Source organism: Sycon ciliatum, chromosome 1 (assembly GCF_964019385.1).
Source record: "Sycon ciliatum chromosome 1, ocSycCili1.1, whole genome shotgun sequence".
Taxonomy (NCBI): Eukaryota; Metazoa; Porifera; class Calcarea; order Leucosolenida; family Sycettidae; genus Sycon; species Sycon ciliatum.
This window is the reverse complement of record NC_088643.1, coordinates 24844268-24867974: the sequence shown is the minus strand read 5'-3', so window position 1 is coordinate 24867974 and position 23707 is coordinate 24844268. Positions and strand designations below refer to the sequence as shown.

Here is a 23707-nt window from a genome sequence, read left to right as displayed (position 1 = left end):
GCGAAGAGACCGTATTTGGAAAATTCGAGTTGAGGTACCCTAATGGATATTAACAACATAATTAATTGCCACTTAACGAACTCACGCCTGCCATTCATAGTGCACAAGAAGCATTTTGGATGTTCCATTCAGCGAATCTGCAAGATGGCACCACTCTCTGTTCAATAGAGAATGTTGCAGGGAATCATCAGTCACCCCTCAACACTGGAGTCTTGATTTAGTAGAGCTAATCGGTAATAATATTACTATGTGCTATGTTAGTACAAAAATACATACTCTCGCTCAAACAGCCCATACATCACTAGAATTGTAGGGGTGCAGTATACCGTCATGCTCTGTTTCCACAGTGAGGACAACAAATCATTTGGCCCAAGTAGCAGCGTGGATGCTGGTCCTCGTGTGGTCTTCATATTCTGGGATGCTGGCGTGGCTAAGCAGTGTTTTCCCCGGAACTCATGTACCGGGCATCTAATGTATGTAAGGGGTCCCCCGCCACTTATTATTCGCGGGATCCGCGTCGGCATCGCCTGAATGTTCAGAAACACACAAACTAGCCTTCGCACCCCCAGGCCACCACTGTGCCTGTGTAATAGGTGTATTAATGCTACGACCTGTACATACTCACTATTCATATTTCCCGCTCGTTCCCCTTGGCAATGAGACTCACATAATAGAAGAGCGCATACTCCAGTGGGTCTCCAGTTCTGTTCTGTTCTAGTCTAGTCTTGAGTTGTCGTTGTCCTGTTCTCCTTCTGTCTACACTCTTATCGAATACTTCTAATTATCCAATCATATAAAACCCCTGTGTTCCGGTGTGAGGGGCATCATTAGCCGGGAGCAGCTAACACTGGTGGCAGCGGAAAACGTCCACCACTACATCGCTGGCGGAGTATGTACGCCTTCGGAGATCGCCTACTATGAAGAACCACGAAGGCCCACGCAAGTGAAACCATATCCTCATCCAATCTCTTCGTCGATATTTTACTTTCTGCATTGTGTTTCTTTTTGCTCGTCGTTTTCTAATGTTGCATGCATTATTTACCATGGTTTACAGTCTTTAAGTCACGCATTGGCGCCAACCTGTCTGGCCAAACATTTTCAGAACATTTTCTGTGTCTGTGTTTTGTGCATGATTGCATACTGACTGCTGTCTAGTGTCTGTTGTTAGGATATCTGCTAGCTGGGTAGTAGAGTCTAGCTACACTGTGTCCGTACATAGAGTACGAGTAGTTGCCTATTTGGAATTGTCTCTGCCGTACCGTACCATCAAAGACAGCTGGCCACAATATTCAAATAGGGCTTTCAAATGCAAGATCATAACGTGAAGCAACTTGGAAGAATGAGTATGTATGCGAAGTGAATCGAGGGAATGCATGCAGGACGATAGTGAAATGAAACATTTATAACATCCCTATGCTTTTTTTGCCTAGGTCATCAAGGTGGTAGACGGTGTTGTATTACCCTCGAATGCAAAGAGAAAGTTGACTCTCGCTAGGCAAAAAAGCATAGCGTAGGGCCCTGGCCTGAGCTTCCAAGCTCTCTCGCTTATTTGACGAGAAACCACAAACCTCAAGAACAGAGTACTGCATGATAGAGGTGGCTGAAGACGCAACTGTGGTGGTGAAACGGAGCATCCCCGCTGACCTGAGGTCTCAGCCTCAGCACTCATATTTCAGGAACGATAAATAGTTCGTATGTACAGGTTTTGTTTTTCTGAAAGAAACAAATTCGAAATAGTGGTTGCGACTTCGGCGATGCATTTTTAGGACTGGATTTGCTCCCACACTGGAGCTCGCGCTATTCCACCGACTTGACTTGACACTTGACTGACTCGCGACTGCCATCCAGAGCACACGAGAAGTCCATCAAACCTTCGACTCGGCAAACCTGCAAGAAAGCACCACTCCCTGCTCAATACACAGTGTTTTGGGGAATTCACCCCTCATCAGTTGAGCTTGAGAAGGCTAAGGAAGATTGTGCCTGAAGAGAAACATATATAGTGCTCTCCAGGCACAAACAGTGACTCACGCTGCTATCTGGTGTTCACGAGGTGTTTGTCGCGCTGGAAACGGAGCGTCTCTGTAAGTTTGTATCCCTGGTGATGATTGTGCCTGGAGAGCACTATATAAGTGGTGCTCTGCAGGCACAATCTTCCTCAGCCTACTCAAGCTCAACTGATGAGGGGTGAATTCCCGAAACACTGTGTATTGAGCAGGGAGTGATGCTTTCTTGCAGGTTTGCCGAGTCGAAGGTTCGATGGACTACTCGTGTGCTCTGGATGGCAGTCGTGAGTCAGTCAAGTGTCAAGTAAAGTCGGCGGAAAAGCGCGAGCTCCGGTGTGGGGAGCAAACCCTTTCTTACAAATCATCGCCGAAGTCGCAACCACTACTTCGTACTGTTGTGCCCAGCGCGGGCTTGCGACTAGTTGGTTTGGCGGTGACAGCGTTGCGAATGACCGAGGGTCCTCGACGTCTGTCTCACCGTCCAGGAGCGACACTGACTCACGCTGCTATCTGGTGTTCACGAGGTGTTTGTCGCGCTGGAAACGGAGCGTTTCTGTAAGTTTGTATCCCTGGTGATGATTGTGCCTGGAGAGCACTATATAAGTGGTGCTCATCAGGCACAATCTTCCTCAGCCTACTCAAGCTCAACTGATGAGGGGTGAATTCCCCAAGACACTGTATATTGAGCAGGGAGTGGTACTTTCTTGCAGGTGTGTTGAGTCGAAGGTTCGATGAACTTCTCGTGTGCTCTGGATGGCAGTCGTGAGTCAGTCAAGTGTCAAGTCAAGTCAGCGGAATAGCGCGAGCTCCAGTGTGGGAGCAAACCCATTCCCAAAAATCATCGCCGAAGTCGCAACCACTATTTCGTACTATTGTGTCCAGCGCGGGCTTGCGACTAGCTGGTTTGGAGGTGACAGCGTTGTGAATGACCAAGGGTCCTCGACATCTGTTCTCACCGTCCAGGAGCGACACTGACTCAAGCTTCTATCTGGTGTTCACGAGGTGTTTGTCGCGCTGGAAACGGAGCGTCTCTGGAAGTTTGTATCCCTGGTGATGTTTGTGCCTGGAGAGCACTATATAAGTGGTGCTCTTCAGGCACAATCTTCCTCAGCCTACTCAAGCTCAACTGATGAGGGGTGAATTCCCGAAACACTGTGTATTGAGCAGGGAGTGGTGACTTCTTGCAGGTTTGCCGAGTCGAAGGTTCGATGGACTTCTCGTGTGCTCTGGATGGCAGTCGTGAGTCAGTCAAGTGTGAAGTCAAGTCGGCGGAATAGCGCGAGCTCCAGTGTGGGAGCAAACCCATTCCTAAAAAATAATTGAATATAATATACCTCACGCGCTGGCTTGAATTGTGGAGGAAAGTGGCAGCCTCGCCCGCGAACCGGGGTGAATGTTGGTTTAGTTGGCGATTTGTCTTCATCGTTCCATGATTTCGTAGTTGAGGTGCACCAGCGGGCTGAGGGGCTGCTTGCGCTGCGCCACGACTGCGGCCTCCGCCACGACCTGCGTGACCTCCGGACAGCACGTTCTCCAATACCTCCGCCACAAGCGTGTGTGGCCTGGCTAGATTCACGCATCACACGCTCGTCACCACTTGAGGGATCAGCTGACTCTTCTGGACAGTCACTCGCTCCTCCAGAGCTCGCATCAACAATTTCCTCGATCACATCTTCTACTTCTACCGCTTCAGCTCTTTCGATTTCCTCCTCACTCTACTCCTCGCCAAGCAGAGCAAGATCGATATCTTCCTCCTCGTCAGAGGAGAGAGGACAGTCACTGGAATCAGATTCTGAGCCATCTGACACGGTCGTGTCCTGCACAAAGCGATCGCGTCTTAGAGTGGCACTGGTTGCACAGCCATGGCAAAGCTCAACTTCTTCTTCAACTTCAAAGCAGTGTTGTAAAAAAAAGTAGATGCAAACCCCTGTAGTATCATACACCAACATGTTCAGCGTGATCTTAGCTTCTCGTTGCAACAAACCCAGTACAAATTTTAAAAGCATGGGAGGCCACCAAACAGCGCGGAGAAGCACAGCGCGGTGAACCAGGACTATTGTAACGACTCGATATGGGGTTAAACCGAGGCAAGATTGGCCTGATGTTTGTTCGTAGCTTGTTCATGTAAGCTGGCAAGTGGCTCGTTTCTAGACCCAAAAGTCATGTGATTTGGGCCACTGGGGGGATGGCGGTTTTAAAGTTTCATTCATTAACCTTTTCACTGGCTTTGCCCGGTCAATCTACATCCCAAAAGTGTTCTTAGTCAGTCTCTTTTAGTATGTTGGAGTGTAATGTTCATTAGTGAACATCAAGTTAGTTCCTGCACTCCATAGATCAACTTCACTCCACAAGTCCCAGACAACAACTAAAGTTTATTTACATAGAACAAGGAAAGATAAAGATGCACAACCAGGATCCATATATGTACACAGTACGGGAATGCATATGGGTAACCGATCCCGGAACGGATCGGGTACAGCAACGGGACCACAACGGGACCACAACATCTCCCTTTTTATGTTCGAAGAGAGAGAGAGAGGTTACAGAGGTAACAGCTCGAAGAATATTTAGTCATATATACAGAGGAGATAGGGTAGAGCCAGACAAATACTACATGCAGTTCACGATCATCAGCGTCAGCGACTGGAGTGATCATAGCATGAGTAATGACTAATGCGTTTACAGGTCGAGTCTGTTCAGCGGCCGGGATGGACGAGCTGATCGGCGCAAGGTAGGCTGGAACTCGACATCAGGCTCTGCAGGTGTAGTGACATTCAACTGCGGTGTTGGTGTTGGTTGCACATCAGGTAGCAACTTGACGTGGCAACGGTTGCGGCGGTACTCGGACAGGTTGTCAGTCGTGACAATATAGGATCTTTCGGAGACGCGGTCTGCAATCACGGCTTCGGAAGCGAGATCTTGCACCCAGACTCGGTCGCCTTGGGTCAATGGTGGCAGAGACTGTGCTCGGTGTGACGAGTCGTACGTCTCACTCTGTCTGTCTTTCTGCCTCACCTCGAACTACCTTAGCTTGGCAAGATCAGGCCAACTTGGAGCGAGGGATTCCGCTGTACATGGGAGATGTGTGCGTAGACGACGACCAAACAGGACCTCGGCTGGCGAGTAGCCATTTGCGAGGGGCGTTGACCTGTAACCGAGTAGGGCATTGTTGAGGCTGTTGTTGGCCTTGAGGAGACGCTTGAATGTTCGAACCGCTCGCTCAGCTTCACCGTTGCTCTGTGGGTAGTGCGGGCTACTGGTACGATGGGTGAGCTGCATTTGAGCTGTGAATGCGGCGAATTCAGCACTTGCGAACTGTGGACCGTTGTCCGACACAAGAGCTTGAGGGATGCCATGGATGGCGAACAGCTCGTGGAGTTCCTTGATGACGGCTCCAGAGGTAGTCTTCCGTAGCGGGAAGGCGTGAACGTACCTGGAGAAGTAGTCAACAGCAATGAGGTACTCCTGACCGTCATGTTGGCAGAGGTCGACTCCTATTCTCTCCCATGGCAAAGAGGGAAACGCAGTTGGAAACAGAGGCTCTGGCGGCTGAAAACGATGCTTGGTGCAGGTCAGACAGTTCTGCACGCATTCTGAAATGGCACGTGTGATACCTGGCCACCAGACGGAGGACTTCGCACGGGCCAGGCACTTGGTTATGCCTTGGTGACCGTCATGCAAAGTGGCAAGTGTAGCGTTGCGCTCGGATGCCGGGACCACGATCCGAAATCCGTGGTACAGCAGACCGTCATGAACTGAGAGTGAGCCACGTTCGTTGCGATAGGCTTCCAGGTCTGCGTTGACCTTGGTCGGCCAGCCATGAAGGGTATGCTGGATTACTTGTTGCAGGACTGGATCGTCAGCAGTGGCTGTAACGAGAGCGTGATGCTTGGTAGGACTGCATAGAGACGACAGGACAGCGGCGATGGTGGTTTCCGAGTCACTGTGTAGGTCGGATTCGGTTGCTGGCGTGTCAGGAAGAGGAGCTCTGGACAGCGTGTCGGCAAGAACCATGTTCTTGCCAGGCACGTACTCCGCCTGTACATCATAGCGCATGAGTCTGATCAGTAGACATTGGCAGCGTAGAGGTACTCGGTCGAGGTCACGCGTGTTCATTAGTGGGACCAGCGGCTTGTGGTCCGTGTGAATGGTAAATCAGGGCGCTCCGTAGAGGTATTGATGGAAGTGTTCACATCCCCAGACCGAGGCGAGGAGCTCTTTCTCGATCTGGGCATACCGTTTCTCTGCTGCTGTCATGGTGTGTGAGGCGTACGCGACCGGCTTCCATTCATTGTCGTGGAACTGTAGCAGTGCAGCACCCAAACCATAGCTGCTCGCATCAGCCGTGACGATGGTCGGTGCAGACGGGTCGTAGTACGCGAGACACGGGGCTGAGGCAGCTAGGCGTTTGAGCTCTGTGAAAGCTAGCTCATGTGCTTCGGTCCATTGCCACGTCGCGTCGCACCGGAGTAGCTCACGCAGTGGGGCGGCTACGGTCGACAATGACGGCAGAAACTTGGAGAGGTACGTGAAGAGTCCGAGTGCACGACGGAGCTCTTCCACATCAGCTGGTGCTGCGAGGCGCTCAATGGCATCCAGCTTAACTGGGTCAGGGTGGACACCCTTGTCGCTGATCCGATGGCCCAGGTACTTTAGGGACGTGCATCTGAACTTAGACTTGTTCGGATTCAGTGTCAGACCGGCATCACGGAGTCGGTTCTCGACGGCGAGCAGAGCAGCATCATGCTCAGCCATCGATGAAGCATAGACGATGATGTCGTCTATGAACACTGCTACGTTGGGAATATCGCTGAGTAGACCTTGTAGCCGGCCCTGGAATATCTCAGGTGCGCTCGTTATGCCGAAGGGAAGGCGCTCGAACTTGAAGCGGCCATAGGGAGTGATAAACGTCGTCAGCAACGACGCTTCCTCGGAGAGTGGGATCTGCCAGAAGCCAGACGTGGTGTCCAGCATAGAGAATATGGTAGAACCGTTGAGTTGTGCGAGCGTGTCGTCCACGGTCGGTAATGGGTAGTGCTCTCTCTTGACGCTGGCATTCAGGCGCTTGAGGTCTACGCATACACGCACGTTGCCGTTCGGCTTGAGGACCGACACGAGGGGTGAACACCAGTCGGTCAGCTGCTCGACTTTTGTGATGACACCTGCTTTTTCCATACGCTCCAGCTCGGTGCGAACCTTGAGGCGAATGTGTATTGGAATGCGTCGAGCATTTACACAGTTGTATGGTTTGCAGTCTGGCTTCAACTCAATCTCGACTGGCTTGCCTAGCATGCATCCGATTTTCGGCTGGGCATCTGAAGAGCCAACATGAAGACGTTGTACTAGGCCCATCTGTTCAGATGTCTGCCTGCTCAACAAGTTGACACCACCGGTGGCAATGACCAGGATAGTGACTGGGTACTGTACATCACGGAACACAGCACAAGTGTGGAACTCACCCTGTATCGTGAGCTGGTTCCCATCAGGCCCAATCATACGTGTCTGGCACGGACTGAGTACTGGCGGTGCAGATAAAGCGTTGTAGCTGGCCTGCGTCATAATGTTGAGATCAGCTCCAGTGTCGATTTTGAAATCGAGGTGTGAGCCGCACAGATCCAGTCGTACTATCCACGGCTCGTCAGCGGTGTGGGTAGAAGCAGCTCCAAGGAAATTTTCGCCGACGGGGTCCGACTGCAAGTCAAACTCAGCTACATGCACATAATCGTTGTGTAGTGCACTGGCGGAGGCAGACCGTCAGATGCTGGCGAAGTGTCCAGACTTACGACACTTGTTACAAGACTTGTCCTTGGCAGGGCATTCGTCATGGTTCGATTTGTGGTCTTTGGAGGAGCCACACCACGAGCATTTCTTACTGTTGCTCGAGTCTCGTTGGGACTTGACCTGTGGTCGCTTTCCCGTCGATCCGTAACTTGCGTAAGCAGGGGACTTGCCGTGTTTCCGTTGCGGTGAGGTAGCTGCAGCAGCTTGGCTCACCCGGGGCGTTTGCTGGGCAACCTCGGCGTATACGGACTCCGTTTTGCGTGCCAAGCTCACGGCAGTCTCGAGTGTCAGCTGAGCGTGATCCTCGAGCTGTAGCTTCTTCGAAACTTCTCGGTTCGTCATATGGGCCACTAACCTGTCGCGGATACGCTCATCGGGCTTGTCAAACGCGCAGTATTTGGCTGCGGCACGGAGACGACGCACATACTCTTCCACGGATTCACCTGGGTTCTGGGCACACCTTTCAAACAATGTCCGTTGGTGGATTACGTTTACACCCGGGCGAAAATACTTGTCAAATGCCTCCAGTACCTTGTCGAGTTTCTTCTTATCATCCGAGGACAGAGATAGAGACTCAAAGATAGGATCGGCTTCGGCTCCCATGGAGTAAACTAATGTGTCTACTTGGCGTTGCCCGTCCGCCTTGTCCAATTTGGACAAAGAACTAAAGCGTTCAAAACGGGTCTTCCAGAGTGGCCATGCTTCTGGGGTGGAGAAATCGAACTGGGCAGGTACAGGGAATTTGGCAGACGACATGACTAACTGCTACTTCTGACACCATGTAATGTTCATTAGTGAACATCAAGTTAGTTCCTGCACTCCAAAGATCAACTTCACTCCACAAGTCCCAGACAACAACTAAAGTTTATTTACATAGAACAAGGAAAGATAAAGATGCACAACCAGGATCCATATATGTACACAGTACGGGAATGCATATGGGTAACCGATCCCGGAACGGATCGGGTACAATAACGGGACCACAACAGGAGTAGGAGAGAGTTTTCACCAGAGGAGTGCCCTAACAATAGAACAAGAGAATGAAGCACCTATACTGTAGGGGGGGGGGAGGGGATACATGGATCCGTTTGAAAAAATGAACACCAGGTCAATTGTGGCCCGGTTGGGAGTGTACAGGTCAAGTGCTATTTTTGGGGCTTCAAGGGGGTACAAACCAGACACCATGTAATTCTAAAAACCGTTGTTAAGTACCCCTAGGTACACCCTGACCAGGCCAGGCTGCAGGGATGTGCAGAAACGAGTGAACAGAGTGCCCAGTACACATTGCTCAGACATTTTTTTCGTAAATCAACGTGCACATCAGGGAGTCGTAAGCTATATACGACTCCAAAATGTACATACAGCAGCCGCACTTGAAGCGGTGAACCCCTTGATTAGGCGACAAGCCTCTCGGTCATCCTAATAAAGATATTATTATTATTCTCAAGCTGCGGACAGAACTGTTTCGTCCTTTGTGGACTCATCCGCGCAGCACAGAGAAAATGAGGCCGAACATGATAGCAATGGAAAATACATTTTCCAAAGCCAGATTTATACCAGGCCCAAATTATTATAATTACGAACCCGGCTCTGACCCGGTTGCAAGAGTTGCGCCAGGTACACGTGTACCATTCAAGAGGCTGTCTTGAAACATTTACAGAACAGGTGAGTGGCGACAACACCGGTTGCCGCAAGTTAGAAATCCTAGTGCAAACACTGCTATGCACTGCCTAACTCAAAACCTGAGAAGCAATTTTAAATTCCTTGGAACACGTTCAAATTCAAACAGTTCATCCAGGAGAACGTCCATTTACCTCGAGAGTCCTGGCATTTTCGTGTCGGCTAACGTTTCTAGATGATCGTGCCATCTCCAGTGCCTAGCGTCCATGAACATTCAACAAACAAGAGTACAACAGTTTCCTCGGAGATAAAAATGCTCCAACAGTAAGAAAGAGCAGAAACGTCAGGTTCTTCAACACCACAAGGTTTTGAAAGAGTTTCACAAGTAATCTTTAATGCCTTCTCCTCAGGGGATGAACAGGCAACAACAAGGCCATTTGAACCACCCAGGAAGGTAGTAACAGTTGCTGCAATAGTGCTTCAATGACTCAGAGCCATTTGACACATGCAGAAGACAATCCATTTCTAGTTGAATAGCTGCTGTGGGTTGATTTTCAAGACAATGACTGCAATACAGTCTCCACAACGTTCTGCAGTAAGTCTATTTGGAACCATGGAGTACCTCTCACCTTTTCTGTACCAAGATTTGTAATACAGTGTTGCAGTATTGCTTCCATGCACAACAGAGGTGATCCTGAGTAATTGCGACATGCAAGGTCCAAGCATGTCTCCTCGCGCTGCGTAGATAGTAGAATGTAAGCAAAAAACACACCATTCACTGTCTGCGTCTCTGACAAAAGTAGTCAATAGGTGTATAAAAGTGTTTCCTTTTGTAAAGCTAATGGCAATAGTAAATTTAATTTCTTAACGCTATTTACTCTTGTACATTGTCCCTCATCCATGGGATGGCCTTGGCCTGCAGGGCACGAGTTCTGACTAACTGTCCACCAATGTAACCAGATCGTGCACAGTCAGCTGTTGCGAGACTGAACATGGCACAAAACTGACAAGGAGTATTGAGAATTTCAACGACCACAGTGACACGTAGCAGCCGTGTTGTCAAGAAGAACCCTTTATTTCTCATCAACATCCATGTATCATTGAAAGAAGCACATAAAAGGTATGTGCGTGCGTGCATAGTGAGGGCACGTGCGTACGGGATACGTGCACGGTGCAGACTACTCTACTACTACTACATCTCCCCCCTCACGGGCCGGGTTAGGCCCAGGTTAGGCCCAGAAGGGATAAGGAAGACAGAATGCCGTGCGAAAAGAAAACACGAGCAGGTTGCATGCAGCACAGCCAGAGGAAGGGTAGGTGGGAAGCCGAAAAAATGGAACTGAATAAACACAACGAAGAATAGCGGGCTGAAATCCAGCAAACAATGGAGTGTTACGAGCTGGAACTGGCAAAGTATGGACTCGGAGAGGGAGAGAGAAAACAGAGGGAATAGAAGAAAGAGAAACGGCCAAACCATAAGATAACTGTGGTGTCCTAAACAGCAATCAAGTGTTGGCGTGTGCGGCGAACAATGCCGGACGGTAACCGGATGTGATACGACCGCGGTTCGGAAGCAGTGCCGACGACTGATCCACGGATGCGACGACTAGGCGTAGAGATATCGATCACCTCGTCGCCTGGATAAAGGGCTGGTTGAATAACTGAGCGGTGACGCAGGTTGTACTGCCGAACGGACTTCTCCTTCTGCGACGAATCAGAAGCAGAAAACGACTCTGGGGTCACGGTAGACGGTTGGAGGAGCTCTGCGGCGGTGGCAACGGCAGTAGCGACGCCAACCCATGAGGAGCTCCGCTGGACTGTGTTTAGTGAAGCCCAGTGGGGTACTGCGATAAGCCAGCAAGGCCATCTGAAAGTCAGCAGTTGTTGATCATTTCTCCAGGAGTGACTTGACAGTGCGGACTGCTCGCTCGACTTCACCGTTTGACTGGGGATAGTGAGGGCTGCTGGTTTGGTGCTCGAAACCCAAGCGCTGAGAGAATGAGTGGAATTCTGCTGAAGAAAACTGCGGCCCATTGTCGGAACGGATAATGGCGGGAACACCGTGACGAGCAAAGGCAGAGGTGAGGTGCTCGATAACGCGGGCGGATGTCGTGGATGTTAGCCGTAGGACGTCGGGATACCGAGAATAGTAATCAACGACCACGATGAACTGGTGAGTGTCATTCTGGAAAAGATCGATTCCGACGGTGTGCCATGGTCGGGGTGGTGTCGTTGATGAGATCAGTGGTTCCACGTGTGGTCGACGGAACTCACGGCATGTGGGGCAAGCCTCGAACAGGGCCTTGATCCTATTGGAAATGCCCGGAAACCAGACCGTGGTCTGTGCCAGCTTCGTCGTACGCGACACACCCTGATGTCCTGTGTGAAGATTGTCGAGGGTGTCCTGCTCGAGGGAGCTGGGAATGAGGACTCTGGATTGCATCATGATGAGCTCGTCGTTGATTACGAGATCGGCTCGGACCAGCCAGTAGCTGCGGAGAGGTGCAGGGAGATCCTGTATGCTCGCGGGCCAGCCATCGCGGATGAGACGTGTTATGTCCTGGCATGTTGTGTCGGCCTTCTGTGCTTGCAGCACAGCGCGTGTGGGGCCGGTGACCGCTGAGACACTAGACACGGCGAAAGCGGCGAACAGGCTGCAGTGGGCTTCCAATGAGTGGTCGTCACATGAAGCTGCGCTGTCGGTTGGAGCTCTGGAAAACGCATCGACGCTGGTCAGATGAGAGCCAGGTACATGGATGATGGTGTAGCAGTAGCTGTCGTGACCCAGGTGATTGCCATTGCTTCCTTTTCGATTTGAGCAAAGTTGCGCTCCGCTAGAGTGAGAGAGCGGGAGGCACAGGCTACGGGCCGCCAAGTTGTCTCAGGCGAGGACCGCTGGTAGAGCACAGCGCCGAGGCCATATGACGATGCGTCTGCGGATAGCTGGGTACTGTAGTTGGGGTTGTACAGCTGCAGACAGGTGGGCTTGCAAAGCTCCTCCTTGGTGGCCTCAAAAGACGTCTGGTGGGCGTGGTCCCAGGTCCAAGCTTTGCCTTTTGACAGGAGCTCTCTGAGCGGTTGGCTGATAGAGGCAAGATGCGGTGAAAGTTTCCCCAGCTGATTAGCGAGACCCAGGAAACGAAGCACGTCTGAGGCCAACTGCGGGGTTCTGAAGACCCGGATAGCTTCAGTCTTGCCGTCATCAGGTCTGATGCCGTTGGGAGTGAGGTGTACCCCGAAAAACGTGAGATCCGGGGCTGAGAATTGGTATTTAGCGGGGTTCAGCGTGAGACCCGCTAGGACCAGGCGCGTGAGAACGGCACGTAAGCGGTGATCGTGTTCCTCCTGAGTGCGGCCGTGTACCAGAATGTCGTCAATTTGACAAACGACACCCTCCAAACCGTGTAGGGTGGCGGACATCCGCTGCTGAAAGATTTCCGGTAATGACGATATGCCGAATGGAAGCTTGGTGTAACAAAATCGACCCCGAGGTGTGGTAAAGGTAGTCAGAAGCCGGGACGCCTCGTCGAGTGGTATTTGCCAGAATCCACTGTTAGCGTCGAGCTTGGTGAAGACTGTGGAATCGCCGATCTGATCTAGTGTCTCGTCGACTGTAGGGAGCCGGTGATGCGAACGACGTACAGCATCGTTGAGCGGTTTCAGGTTTCCGCATATGCGGACCGCACCTGTAGCCTTCGGTACGGCGACCATTGCGGCGCACCAGTCTGTTGGCTCGAGGACACGCCGGATGACGCCCAAGTCCTCCATGCGTTGCAGCTCAGCTGCTACCTGTGGGCGAATTGGCAGCGCCACGTTGCGGGCTGTGTAGAGGCAGAACGGTTTGACACCGTCGGTGAGAGGAATTGAGTAGGGCTCCTTGAGGCTGCCTAAACCGGAAAACAGGGACGGAAAGTCGGCGAGCACGGCTTCCGGAATCCGGTCAGCTGCAGAGGGTGCTACTGGAACAGGTTCAGAGCCAGGAGGGATAACTGCCGCGCTTTGCATGGAGTTTGGCCCGTTGTTTGGCACATCGGAAGACAGCTTTACGTCTGGAGGAACGCCGTCATTAGAGAAGAGGGGCTTGATAAGACCCAGCGAAAGTGAGTCGCTGCAGCTAAGCAATGCGTGACGGAGCCCTTGTACGACGCACACAGTGATAACGGCGCTGGCACCTGATGGCGGGTACGTCACAGACGCTGTGAACAGGCCAACGGTGTGGAGCGATGTGTTGGCGGCGCTGATCAGCCGTTTGGTGCACGGCTTGAGCACTGGAGGATTCTGGAACTGGTGGTACAGGGCGTCTGAGATAACGGAGACATCTGCTCCCGTATCAATCTTGAAGTCAACGCAGGTGCCCTGTAGCAGCACTCCGATTCTCCACGACCGTTGGCTGGACTTGACGTCGCCCACGAACAGAGCTTCTGTGTTGAGAAGCGCTCCGTCATCTGTGTAAGTGTCGGACACCTCGGTTGCAGACACAGACTGCTGGTTATGGCGAGACCCGCACACTCGCTCGTAGTGGCCACGTTTTCCGCATTGACGGCACTCTTTGTCCTTGGCAGGGCAGGAGCTCCGCGCATGAGGTGTGCCGCCACAAAATCCACACTCCTTGGTGCCTGCGCCGCGACCGGCAAACTGAGGTGGTCGATCCCCTGACCGTCGTCCCGCCACGTATTGGCTAGCCGACACCTGTGACAGAGCCAGAAACTCTTTTTCTCCCGCCTGGGTAACCGTACTCGCGCGGACGAAATAGTCGCCCAGCTTTGCTGTCTGGTGGGTGTCCAGCTTAGGCTGTACCCTGACGTGTCGCTGGGTGTCTGGGGACAGAACTGATACGTCGGCAGTACGTATATTTAATCAGAAGTAGGTGATCAACTGAACAGGCAGTGGACCCAAAGTAAACCGGCTTATAACTACAATTGATGGTGTGAGAGTGTGCAAGTGATAATGGTGTGAAGCATGCCAGAGTTATAACGCAAGTAACATCAATGCAAACTGTAGCTGATAGTGCTGCCACCTCACAGTGGCATACATGTGCATGCAGTCATATACAACTACTAATAAATGATCAGCAACACGCCAACAGTGCCAGCATGAAGGCGACACTATTATATCTATCACTAGCACCAATCAAGTCCTACATTCACACCAAACTCAGTCACTGTCACTTGACACCATATTATCAGAACAGCGACCAATTGCTCCCTGACCATCTCATCCGCGACCGTCTGCAGTGTGGGCTGAGAGCCACTCGATACGGAGTGCGACATCCACCTGTCGAACAAATCGAAAAGACGGTCACATACCTCCGTGTAGTTACCGCAGGAGGGGGACACAGCAGTGGATCGAAATCTCTGACGGTACTCTTCTGCGTGGAGACGAAAACGGGCCAGGACAGCTGCTTTGATGTCGGCGAAAGTTTGGGACGTGCATAGTGAGGGCACGTGCGTACGGGATACGTGCACAGTGCAGACTACTCTACTACTACAACAATCTGTAGCTCCAACACATCCGCTACGAGGCACAAACCAACAACCTTCCAGCTTGGAAAGCTCATGTTAGGAAAACTACAAAGAAGGGAAGGAAAGCGCAACAAAGATGAGCACGAGCTATGTCCCACGGCAACAAAGAATGCCAAACGTTACTGAATGATGACGAAATTAGTTTCGTTTTCTTCCATGCAGTGTGATTTCGTCCTCATAGCCAACATATACACACATACTATATACAGATCTAGCCAGAGACATTTCACCTCTTGGATTTGATGTCACCGGGCACTCCACGGCCCTAGCACCACACACACACACACACACACACACACACACACACACACACACACACACACACACACACACACACACACACACACACACACACACACACACACACACACACACACACACACACACCATTGGACCATTGGACGCCCATCGCCGGAGGCGATGATAGCGATGCTACAGCAGAAGCCATAGCAACTTGTGCTGGGATTGCACCATTCAACAGCTTGCAAGGCTGAAGAATTGGCCGCCACTATTCAGCCTGGTCTACACCACACAGCTATGAAGTGGCTTTTTCTGGCCAGTGAATCCCTACTTTTTGGTCTTTTTTATTTTTTTCACGCACACACATCACACCACATACTCCGGCATGCACTGGCTGTTGGTAACCACCCAGGAGAATGAAAGAAAAGTCAGGAAGAGTCTGAGAAAGAGAAGAAAGACGTGTGTGACCATAATCGTCGGGAATCGAACCCGCAACCTATCGATTGGAAATCGCTGCACATACCACTGCACCATATGGACACACACACACACACACACACACACACACACACACACACACACACACACACACACACACACACACACACACACACACACACACACACACAAACACACACACAAACACACACCTTGAACCTTGAAACTGCCACCTAAAGGTGATGCAGTGCCTCAAAGAAGCAAGGAGGGCAGAGTTACTTCTTGCATTTGTGTTGAGCCAGGTACTGGAGACGTGTGAACTTCCGAGAGCAGGTCGGGCATGGGATGGTGCGGCGCTCGGAGCCAGAGCTGCATGTTCTGCAGTTGCAGTTGTGCCGGCGGTGCCCAGCTTTGCTCCGGAAACAGCGATCACAGGTTGTGTCCCCAAACCAGCGAGTCCCCTGCAGGCCAGCTACTTCTATGTCGAGTCTCTTCAGCTCGCCGACGACGACATCGATCCTCCGATCATCCTTGTCAAATTTAAAATTTGAATTTCTCAAATTTGAATTCTTTCGAATAAATTGCGTCTCCACAGGCCCAGAAGCATTCACGAGCGACCTGACATTCCAGGATGCCAACTGCATGCACTCTCCTCTCCTTCTATCTGCGGATTTAGATTTAGAATTTCGTCGTCCACCAATCACTCGCGGGCTCGCAACACCGCAACGAGTGGAGGTGGCAGCATCAGGCGCTGCCCTGTTGTTGTTGTTGTTGTTGTTTATTTATTTTACATCACATGGCAAACGGGCAGTTCTGCCCAATATTATGAAAGCGATGACAACCAGTAAGAAGAGTCAGAAATGAAGAGAAAATAAAAATACGAAAATGGAAGTAGCAATGAGGGGAGGCAGGGTCAAGACGAGCAGAAAAAATGGATCTCAAATTTACAAGTCGGGTCATCGTAGCATGATTCTATCGAGCCTCATCAGCAGGTTACGAAAGCCATTACTAAGTCTTGTACATTTAACCGAAGTAAAATACGCGTAGCATGCATTTGAATTCACGGACAGATACTATGGACTTCATACAGTCGGGCAGGCCATTCCAGAGTTGGCAGCTGGCTAGAAGCGGTCGGCATACGCCAGAAGCACTGTGGGCCAGGGGGAGGGGAAGGTAGTTGTGTCCCAATTGACCTCGAGTGGTCATGCCTGTCGGCGGGCCTTGCAATACAATTCGGGTTGACAACAGCTCACTGACGATTCCAGAACGGATTCTAAATGTCAGGAGTCGGAGCTTGCATTCCCCTCGTTCCAGCAATGGGCAGACACCCAGCCTGGTGTACAGGGGAAGAGTGTGGGCCAATGGGTGTTCATCGGCCACGCAACGGATGGCAATGTTTATCTAGTTTGGCTACTGTGTTCTGCTGGTTAGCGGACAGTCCTGGGAGAAACGCATTCAACGCATATAGAATGTCCGGTATGACAAGGGCAGAGTAATACAGCATCGCCTGCCGCACTGTTAGGCAGTGCCGGATCTGGCGGAGGATCCGCAGCTTCATAGCCGTGCGTCGGACGATAGAGGTGACTTGCGGTGACCAGCGAAGATTTTCGTCCAGAGTGACTCCGAGGTAGCGAGCCGTACTGGTCTGGGCAAGAGGCGTGCCAGTGCAAGTAATGTGGAGGTCGAGGTGTGCCTGCCGTTCAGCTTTGATTGCAAGCACTTGCGTCTTTCCGGTGTTGAGGATAAGCCCTTTGGCATCGAGTAGCCTGGCGACAGCCGACACTGCTGCGGAAAGGGTGATGTTGATGGCGTGAGCGTTAGCGTGGCTCAAGTACAGCATGTCGTCCGCGAACATTAGTGTACGCACCGGGTCAGCTACTGATGCGACACATCTCGTGTAGATCGCGAATAATGTCGGACCAAGCACGCTTCCCTGGGGGACAACGTACGTGCAAGCTGTTTCCTCTGAGCGTGTACCGTTGGCAGTGACCACACACTGGCGTCGTGCGCTGAGTTAGTCCGCAAACCAGTCCAGTGCCGTAGAGGAGACACCAAGTTCGAAGAGATCCTGGAGCAAAGTCTGATGTTGGACCTTGTCGAAAGCTTTGCTCATATCAATGAGCACCACGCCGGTATGCAGGTGCTGGTCTGCGGCTTCGTAAAATTGATCCACAGCCAACAAGACTGCGTCCTCTGTGGAGTGGTGGGCTCGGTAAGCGAATTGCTCGGCAGGAAGGAGGTCATGTTCGGTTAGGAGCACACAAAGCCTTTCATGCACAATCCTTTCCAGGATCTTTGAAACAACCGGGAGCAAAGATATAGGGCGGTAGTTCTTATAATAGCAGTTTCGGGGTCTCCTGCCTTGAAAATGGGGCGAATATGGGCCAATTTCAGCATCATCGGAACCTTTCCCATGGCCAGTGACACGTTCATCAAGATAGTCAGTGACGGGGCCAGGACCCGAGCGCAGTGTCGCAACACATAGCAGGGAATTCCGTCGCTACCCGTGGCCTTCCTCTCGTCTACCTTCAGTAGGAGAGCAAGCACTTCTTCTCATGTGGCTGGTTTGAAGCTGTTCAAGCCATCTGCTATGCCCGGTCCCTCAGGTTGGGATAGGACATCAAGTCGCTGCGAATCGCTGAAAACTTAACTGAATTGGGCATTGAGGGCAGACGCAGTGAGCCGAGTAGGGGTTGACGATTTCTTCCGACCGCAGAGGTCGTTGAGGACCTTCCAAGCTTTACGGGGGTTGGATTGACACGTGTCCAGTAGTTGTGTGTAGTAGGATGATTTCAGCTGACGAGCAAGCCGCTTTGCTGCTTTGCGGACATCTGAAAATGTGTCATAAAGTTCCGTGTCCGTAGGTTTTCGGAGCCAACGATGGTGGGCATGATTTCGTTCGCGGACTGCATCATGGTAAACGGCCGTTTTCCATGGGGATCTTGTAAGAATCTGATGTCTAGAGCTGGATAAGCGGTGCTCCTGGACAGGAGCATGCCTGTCAAGGAGTGAGGTGACCTTGTCATACCATAGCTGCCACATATCTTCCAAGGATTTCGCCGTGCTGAAGTCTTCTAGATGAGAGTTGACCAAGTCCTGGCAGAGCTGCGGAAGATTTATTCCTCTGGTGTTTCGGCTAGATCTGAGTACTGGCACGGTTGGCATTTCGAAGGCAAGGGTAGCCAATATGGGGAGGTGGTCACTGAGGCTATGCGGGAGAACATGGCAAGAGCCCACTGCACCGTCCTCAGCCAATAGGAGGTCTATGGTGGTTCTGGACCCACCACGTCCAACACGCGTCGATTCAGTGACGTGGTTCAAAATACAAAAGTTACCGCAGAAGTGTTGAAGATGCGTCAGCTGGGCGGCTCTGGAAGACGATGTGTCGATATTGAAATCTCCGACCAATGCAATAGGCGTGCCGGCCCTGGGCGCGTGAACTGAGTCCACAGCGTCAGTCAGCTTGTCCCAGCACGAGACCAGCGACCCAGGAGGTCGGTAGACTGTGCCGAGGATTAGCTTACCATTGAGGCCGTGAACGAGGAGAAAGAGAAGTTCAAGATCACCACGAGCAAAGTCTTCTAGCCGAGTAACATGAAGTGAGCTCCGTACATAGGCCGCTACTCCACCACCGAAGCCAGGTCTGTCTTGACGGATAAGTTTATAGTTTGGGATGTTGACAAGGCTGTCCGGGGTCTCTGAGGTCAGGAATGTATCGGCAAGACACATTATGTCTACGTTGTGCTTGTGGATGAATTCCTCGACCTCATCCTTCTTGTTAAGCAAGTGACAGTTGTTGAGGAAACTAATCTGGAGGCCCGCTATCTCAGACTGAGAAGCACTACTAGCACTGGTGATCGGGGGTGGTTGAGATCTAGAACCTAAACTATGATGATGATGCAAAGGGCTACGGGATTGAGTGAAAAGACCCGGAAAAAAAGGGGGCGGAGTTAGGATTAAGGTCAGACATAGGTGAGAATAATGATAAGAAAGTTATAGCGTGGATATACCTTGCAGGACACTGTGGCCGTTAGCAGCTTTCTCTGCGGCAGCGGATCATCACGTTGACTGCTGCGGTTGTCGGCTGGGGATACTGCTCACGGGTGAGGACGCGGGGATTGAATGTGTGTTTACCTGAGGCCAGGGTAAAACCTTCCTCATCCGGAGACGCATGGGCCGCTTTGCCCCGGGATACCAGCCGGAAGGCTGGAATAACAGGTGTAGTTTGGTTACCGGGAATCCTGGATCCCTGCTTCTGCTCTGGTTGCTGCTGCTGTTCCTGCTGCTGCTGCTTAGGCAGTGGTAGCCGCGGCTGCTGGGGATTGGCCTGCTGCCCTTGGGCTGGTAAATGACGTGCCTCGCTGTGGGGAGTTGCCGCACCAGTAATGCCATGTGCGTTCGCTGTTCCAGCAGTAATGTCCGCGGACGCCACTTGCTGCTGCTGCTGCGTGTCGTCACTGAGGCCAATTTCCGGACTGGACGTTTTCTCCCAGCCACGCTTCTTTCCCTTCGTACTCAGTACGGGGCAGTCCCTTGCCTCATGACTTGGCTCGTTGCAGTGCCAGCATGTTTTAGCCTGTCCTTTGTGCCATGTACGCAGTTTCAGCTGGCCGACTGCTACACACGAAGGTACGACTGTACGCGGTAGAATGGTGACGTACATGTACCTGGTGCCGGTTTCAATTTCAAAGTTCTCAACCCAGAATTTTATTTTCCTCGCTGAGGGACCCCTATCACTGAGCCAAATTTCAGGAATGAGGCTGCGACAGCACTAGCCGATAGGGAATGGGGGCATCCAGATACATGGACGCTGACAACGTCAGCGCCACTGATAGTGAATTGAACGGGCTTACCAGCAACAGAGATGCCTTGGGAAAGCACACGATCCCGGACCTCCATGCTCGAGACAGTTACTGAACAAAATCCACGACTGCCGTGGAGGTCGATCTGCAGGATGTCAGAGACGGCAATTCCGCTGCTCATGAGGTTGTCTATATAGAACATGTGCTGGCTTGGCCAGTCATCTTCAAGCTTGAAGGCAAATGCAGTAGAGACTGCAGCTCGGTTTTGGCCTCCCGCCTCCATTTTTGAAAAAAGAGTCCTGTACTCGACGTGCATTGCCGCAGGACCCTTGAGGACTCACGGCATTTAGCAGGGGTGACCAAAAGGCCACCCCAGCCCTACAAGTCCAGGGACCAAGGTAAAAACCAAGGAAAGTAGACTTGTAGGCAGAGCTCCAAAAATTGCAACTGTCTACCAAGGCCACACACACGCACACACACACACACACACACACACACACACACACACACACACACACACACACACATACACACTATCATGTGGACTAAAGCACTGCTCTATGCAGGAGGTTGAATTTCACTGGCCATTACTGTACACACAAACACATACTCAAGTACACACATCGGTGCTTTCCTTGTACATATGCATTACTCCTCTTGGGTCCCAGCTTCAGGTAGTTTATCACCAAACACCTTCCTTCACCTTGCTTCAGAAGAATATTAGCATATCTGCCAACCATCCCGATTTGGCCGGGATCGTCTCAATATCGAGCTACATTTGTATACATTTTCATATCTAGGTATGTCATTGTCCCTATCTCTGCTTGGCAGGTACGTATTATGCATCAGTAGTAAATATTCGCACACTTACCTCATTTTTCACTTCGATGTTGGCACCCTTCTCAAGAAACAATCGCACGGTATCGATTTGACAATCATCTTTGCAAGCAACGTGAAGAGGTGTGTTGCCTCCCTGTAAAAGAAGGGCAGATCCCGTGCTTGATGGAATAGTATAGGATCCGCATCTGAATGATATTCTCTTTCAAACATGTGCATTAGTCAACTACTTCAAATGTCTGTTCAGCAAATGGATGGGAGCTCATCAATGGTACGCTTTCCAACGGCCAAAGAGAGTTGGAAAGCTTGTGTCTTTGTGGGTAACTTGAACATTTGGGGCTCATGTAAAATCGCACTGATTTTGGGATTTCCCTGCAACTTTTTGCTTCAGCAAAAATGTTGTGCTTGACCGCATTCCTGTCACTTCGCAGTGGCTTTTCGTTGGTGCAGTTTGTATCCCACCCTCCCACCCCTGAATTCTGGGTGTGTGTTTATCGATATAATCTTATCGCCTTTCTTATTGGCCATGTGGCTGTGGCAGTTACGACTGCTTTTCTTTTTTTAGTTTAAAAACGTAGGGGTGGTGTGTGCGTCGCGGGCCTTTGTATGGTTACGTACAGCTTCAGATTGTATAGCTAGTGCCAGGGGAGTTCAATTGAATCTGCATGGGAAGAATACTACTGTATTGTGATTGAACTGAAGCTGGATGATGACCGTGTGGTGAGTGTGTTGATTTTTTCAAGATACCGTCCTGGGGCAGGGATGTAGGTCCTTTAGCTTGGATGGGTGTTGTTACATTCATTGTAACATCTTGTCGTTTCTGTGTGCTTTGCTGTGCGACTACAGTCCATTCATAAAAAGATGGGTCCTGGCTCTGGCGAGCTCCCGTATTTGGCGATTTTTCGTGATTTCATCGTACACAGTGCAGTGCTGCGAACTTTGAAATTTGAAAAAGGGTCCAAAAAGGGTGCCTGAACTGGGGTTCGAACCGCAGAATGCACTGTTGCAGGCGGGGTCAAACGGCCTGAATTTTGATGGTTTTTCCCAATTCAGTGCTTTTGGGGCAAAACCTGGCCGAAATCCTATTCTTGCTATGGCTTGCTTTTTGGACAAAAAAACTTCAGAAACATAATTGGAAGAGGATTCCATATGGGATTGCAGAAAAAAATTCAAAAAAAACTCAACGTTTGACCCATTTATGGCCAAAAGCTAGAAGTTCATTTTTTTCTGAATGGACTGTAGCAGCAGTATCTTGTGCTTATTTTTCTTATCTCTATGCATCCAATTATGAAGAAAAAAAAAGAAAAAAAAATCAGGAAGAGGATATAATATCAATAAATAAAGCCATTGCCGAGCCACCGTGCTCACAGCAGCCACCATGCTCACAGCAGAGACTTCTGTGTGTGTTATTGTCGTGAAAGTGGACCACAAAGACCATTCATGCCCTCAACAACAACATTATCAACCGATGTGTTTATAGAAAGTAGAAAATCGAGATATATACACCAGTTATAAAAACCTCGGCTTCGCCTCGGTTTTCATACTGGTGTATATCTCTATATACATTTGGTTCCTTGTTATAATACCGTATTATCTCTAATATAAGCACTGTCCTTTATTTTTTCAATGTACCTCCCCCCGTGCAATTAATGGAGACGTTCCTTTATTGGAGAATGTTCCATTATTATTTCAACCTCATTTCAGAGGCATGTTGCCATGCCAAATTCATGTATGACACACACGTTTGAGGGTTTTTTTGTTCGCCGGTACAGATAATGAATTTACACAGTGTGCTTATAATGGAGACTGAGCACTTTATTTTTTGAATGCCGCCCCAAGGTGTTCTATTTTATTGGAGACTGTGCTTATATTAGAGATAATACGGTATATACATGTACATGTACACACACTTGAGAGGGATGAAAAGCGTTTCCTCCGTAACTCTGAGTTTCACGGTTTTAACCGATCATCAGACAGCAACTTGACTACAATTTTCATGTACATATATTTCACACAAGATTCGGAATGTGCAAACAGTACAGGGCATATGGTATACATGCAGGCTTGCTAGTACGGATGTGTGTGTATATGTGCCAGTTTTATCATGCTATGGAATGTGTTTGCTTGCATATACGGTCGGAAGACAATACAATGTCCTACTATGAGTTGTAGGGATTAGGTACGATCGATCCCGAACTAAAAAATGTAGTGGCAATCTTCAATCAGGCAATCAGGTACAACATTACACCTTCAAGCCGCCGAGCCTGTTGGCAACAGACCCAGCACAATCAGGCATAAGTGTACCCACCAACCGAACTAGCAGGCACCGCACGCACGCACGCACGCACACGCACATACACACAATCATGTGCACTAAAGCACTGCTCTATGCAGGAGGTTGAATTTCACTGGCCATTACTGTACACACAAACACATACTCAAGTACACACACCGATGCTTTCCT

The 23707-nt window shown here is 50.5% G+C and overlaps 1 protein-coding gene across 1 annotated transcript in view; it reads right to left on the bottom strand.

The window, feature by feature from the left end:
* LOC135819748 (uncharacterized) overlaps positions 1-21362 on the bottom strand; it is a 38614-nt gene extending 17252 nt beyond the window's left edge. Inside the window, exons 1-3 of the mRNA XM_065333011.1 lie at positions 21278-21362; positions 10034-10141; positions 9599-9661 (exon numbers count right to left, since the gene is read on the bottom strand). Coding sequence (XP_065189083.1) covers positions 9599-9661; positions 10034-10081 — 111 coding nt within the window. The 5' untranslated portion in view covers positions 10082-10141; positions 21278-21362. The remainder of the gene's footprint in view (positions 1-9598; positions 9662-10033; positions 10142-21277) is intronic.
* Between the last annotated feature and the right edge of the window lie 2345 nt (positions 21363-23707).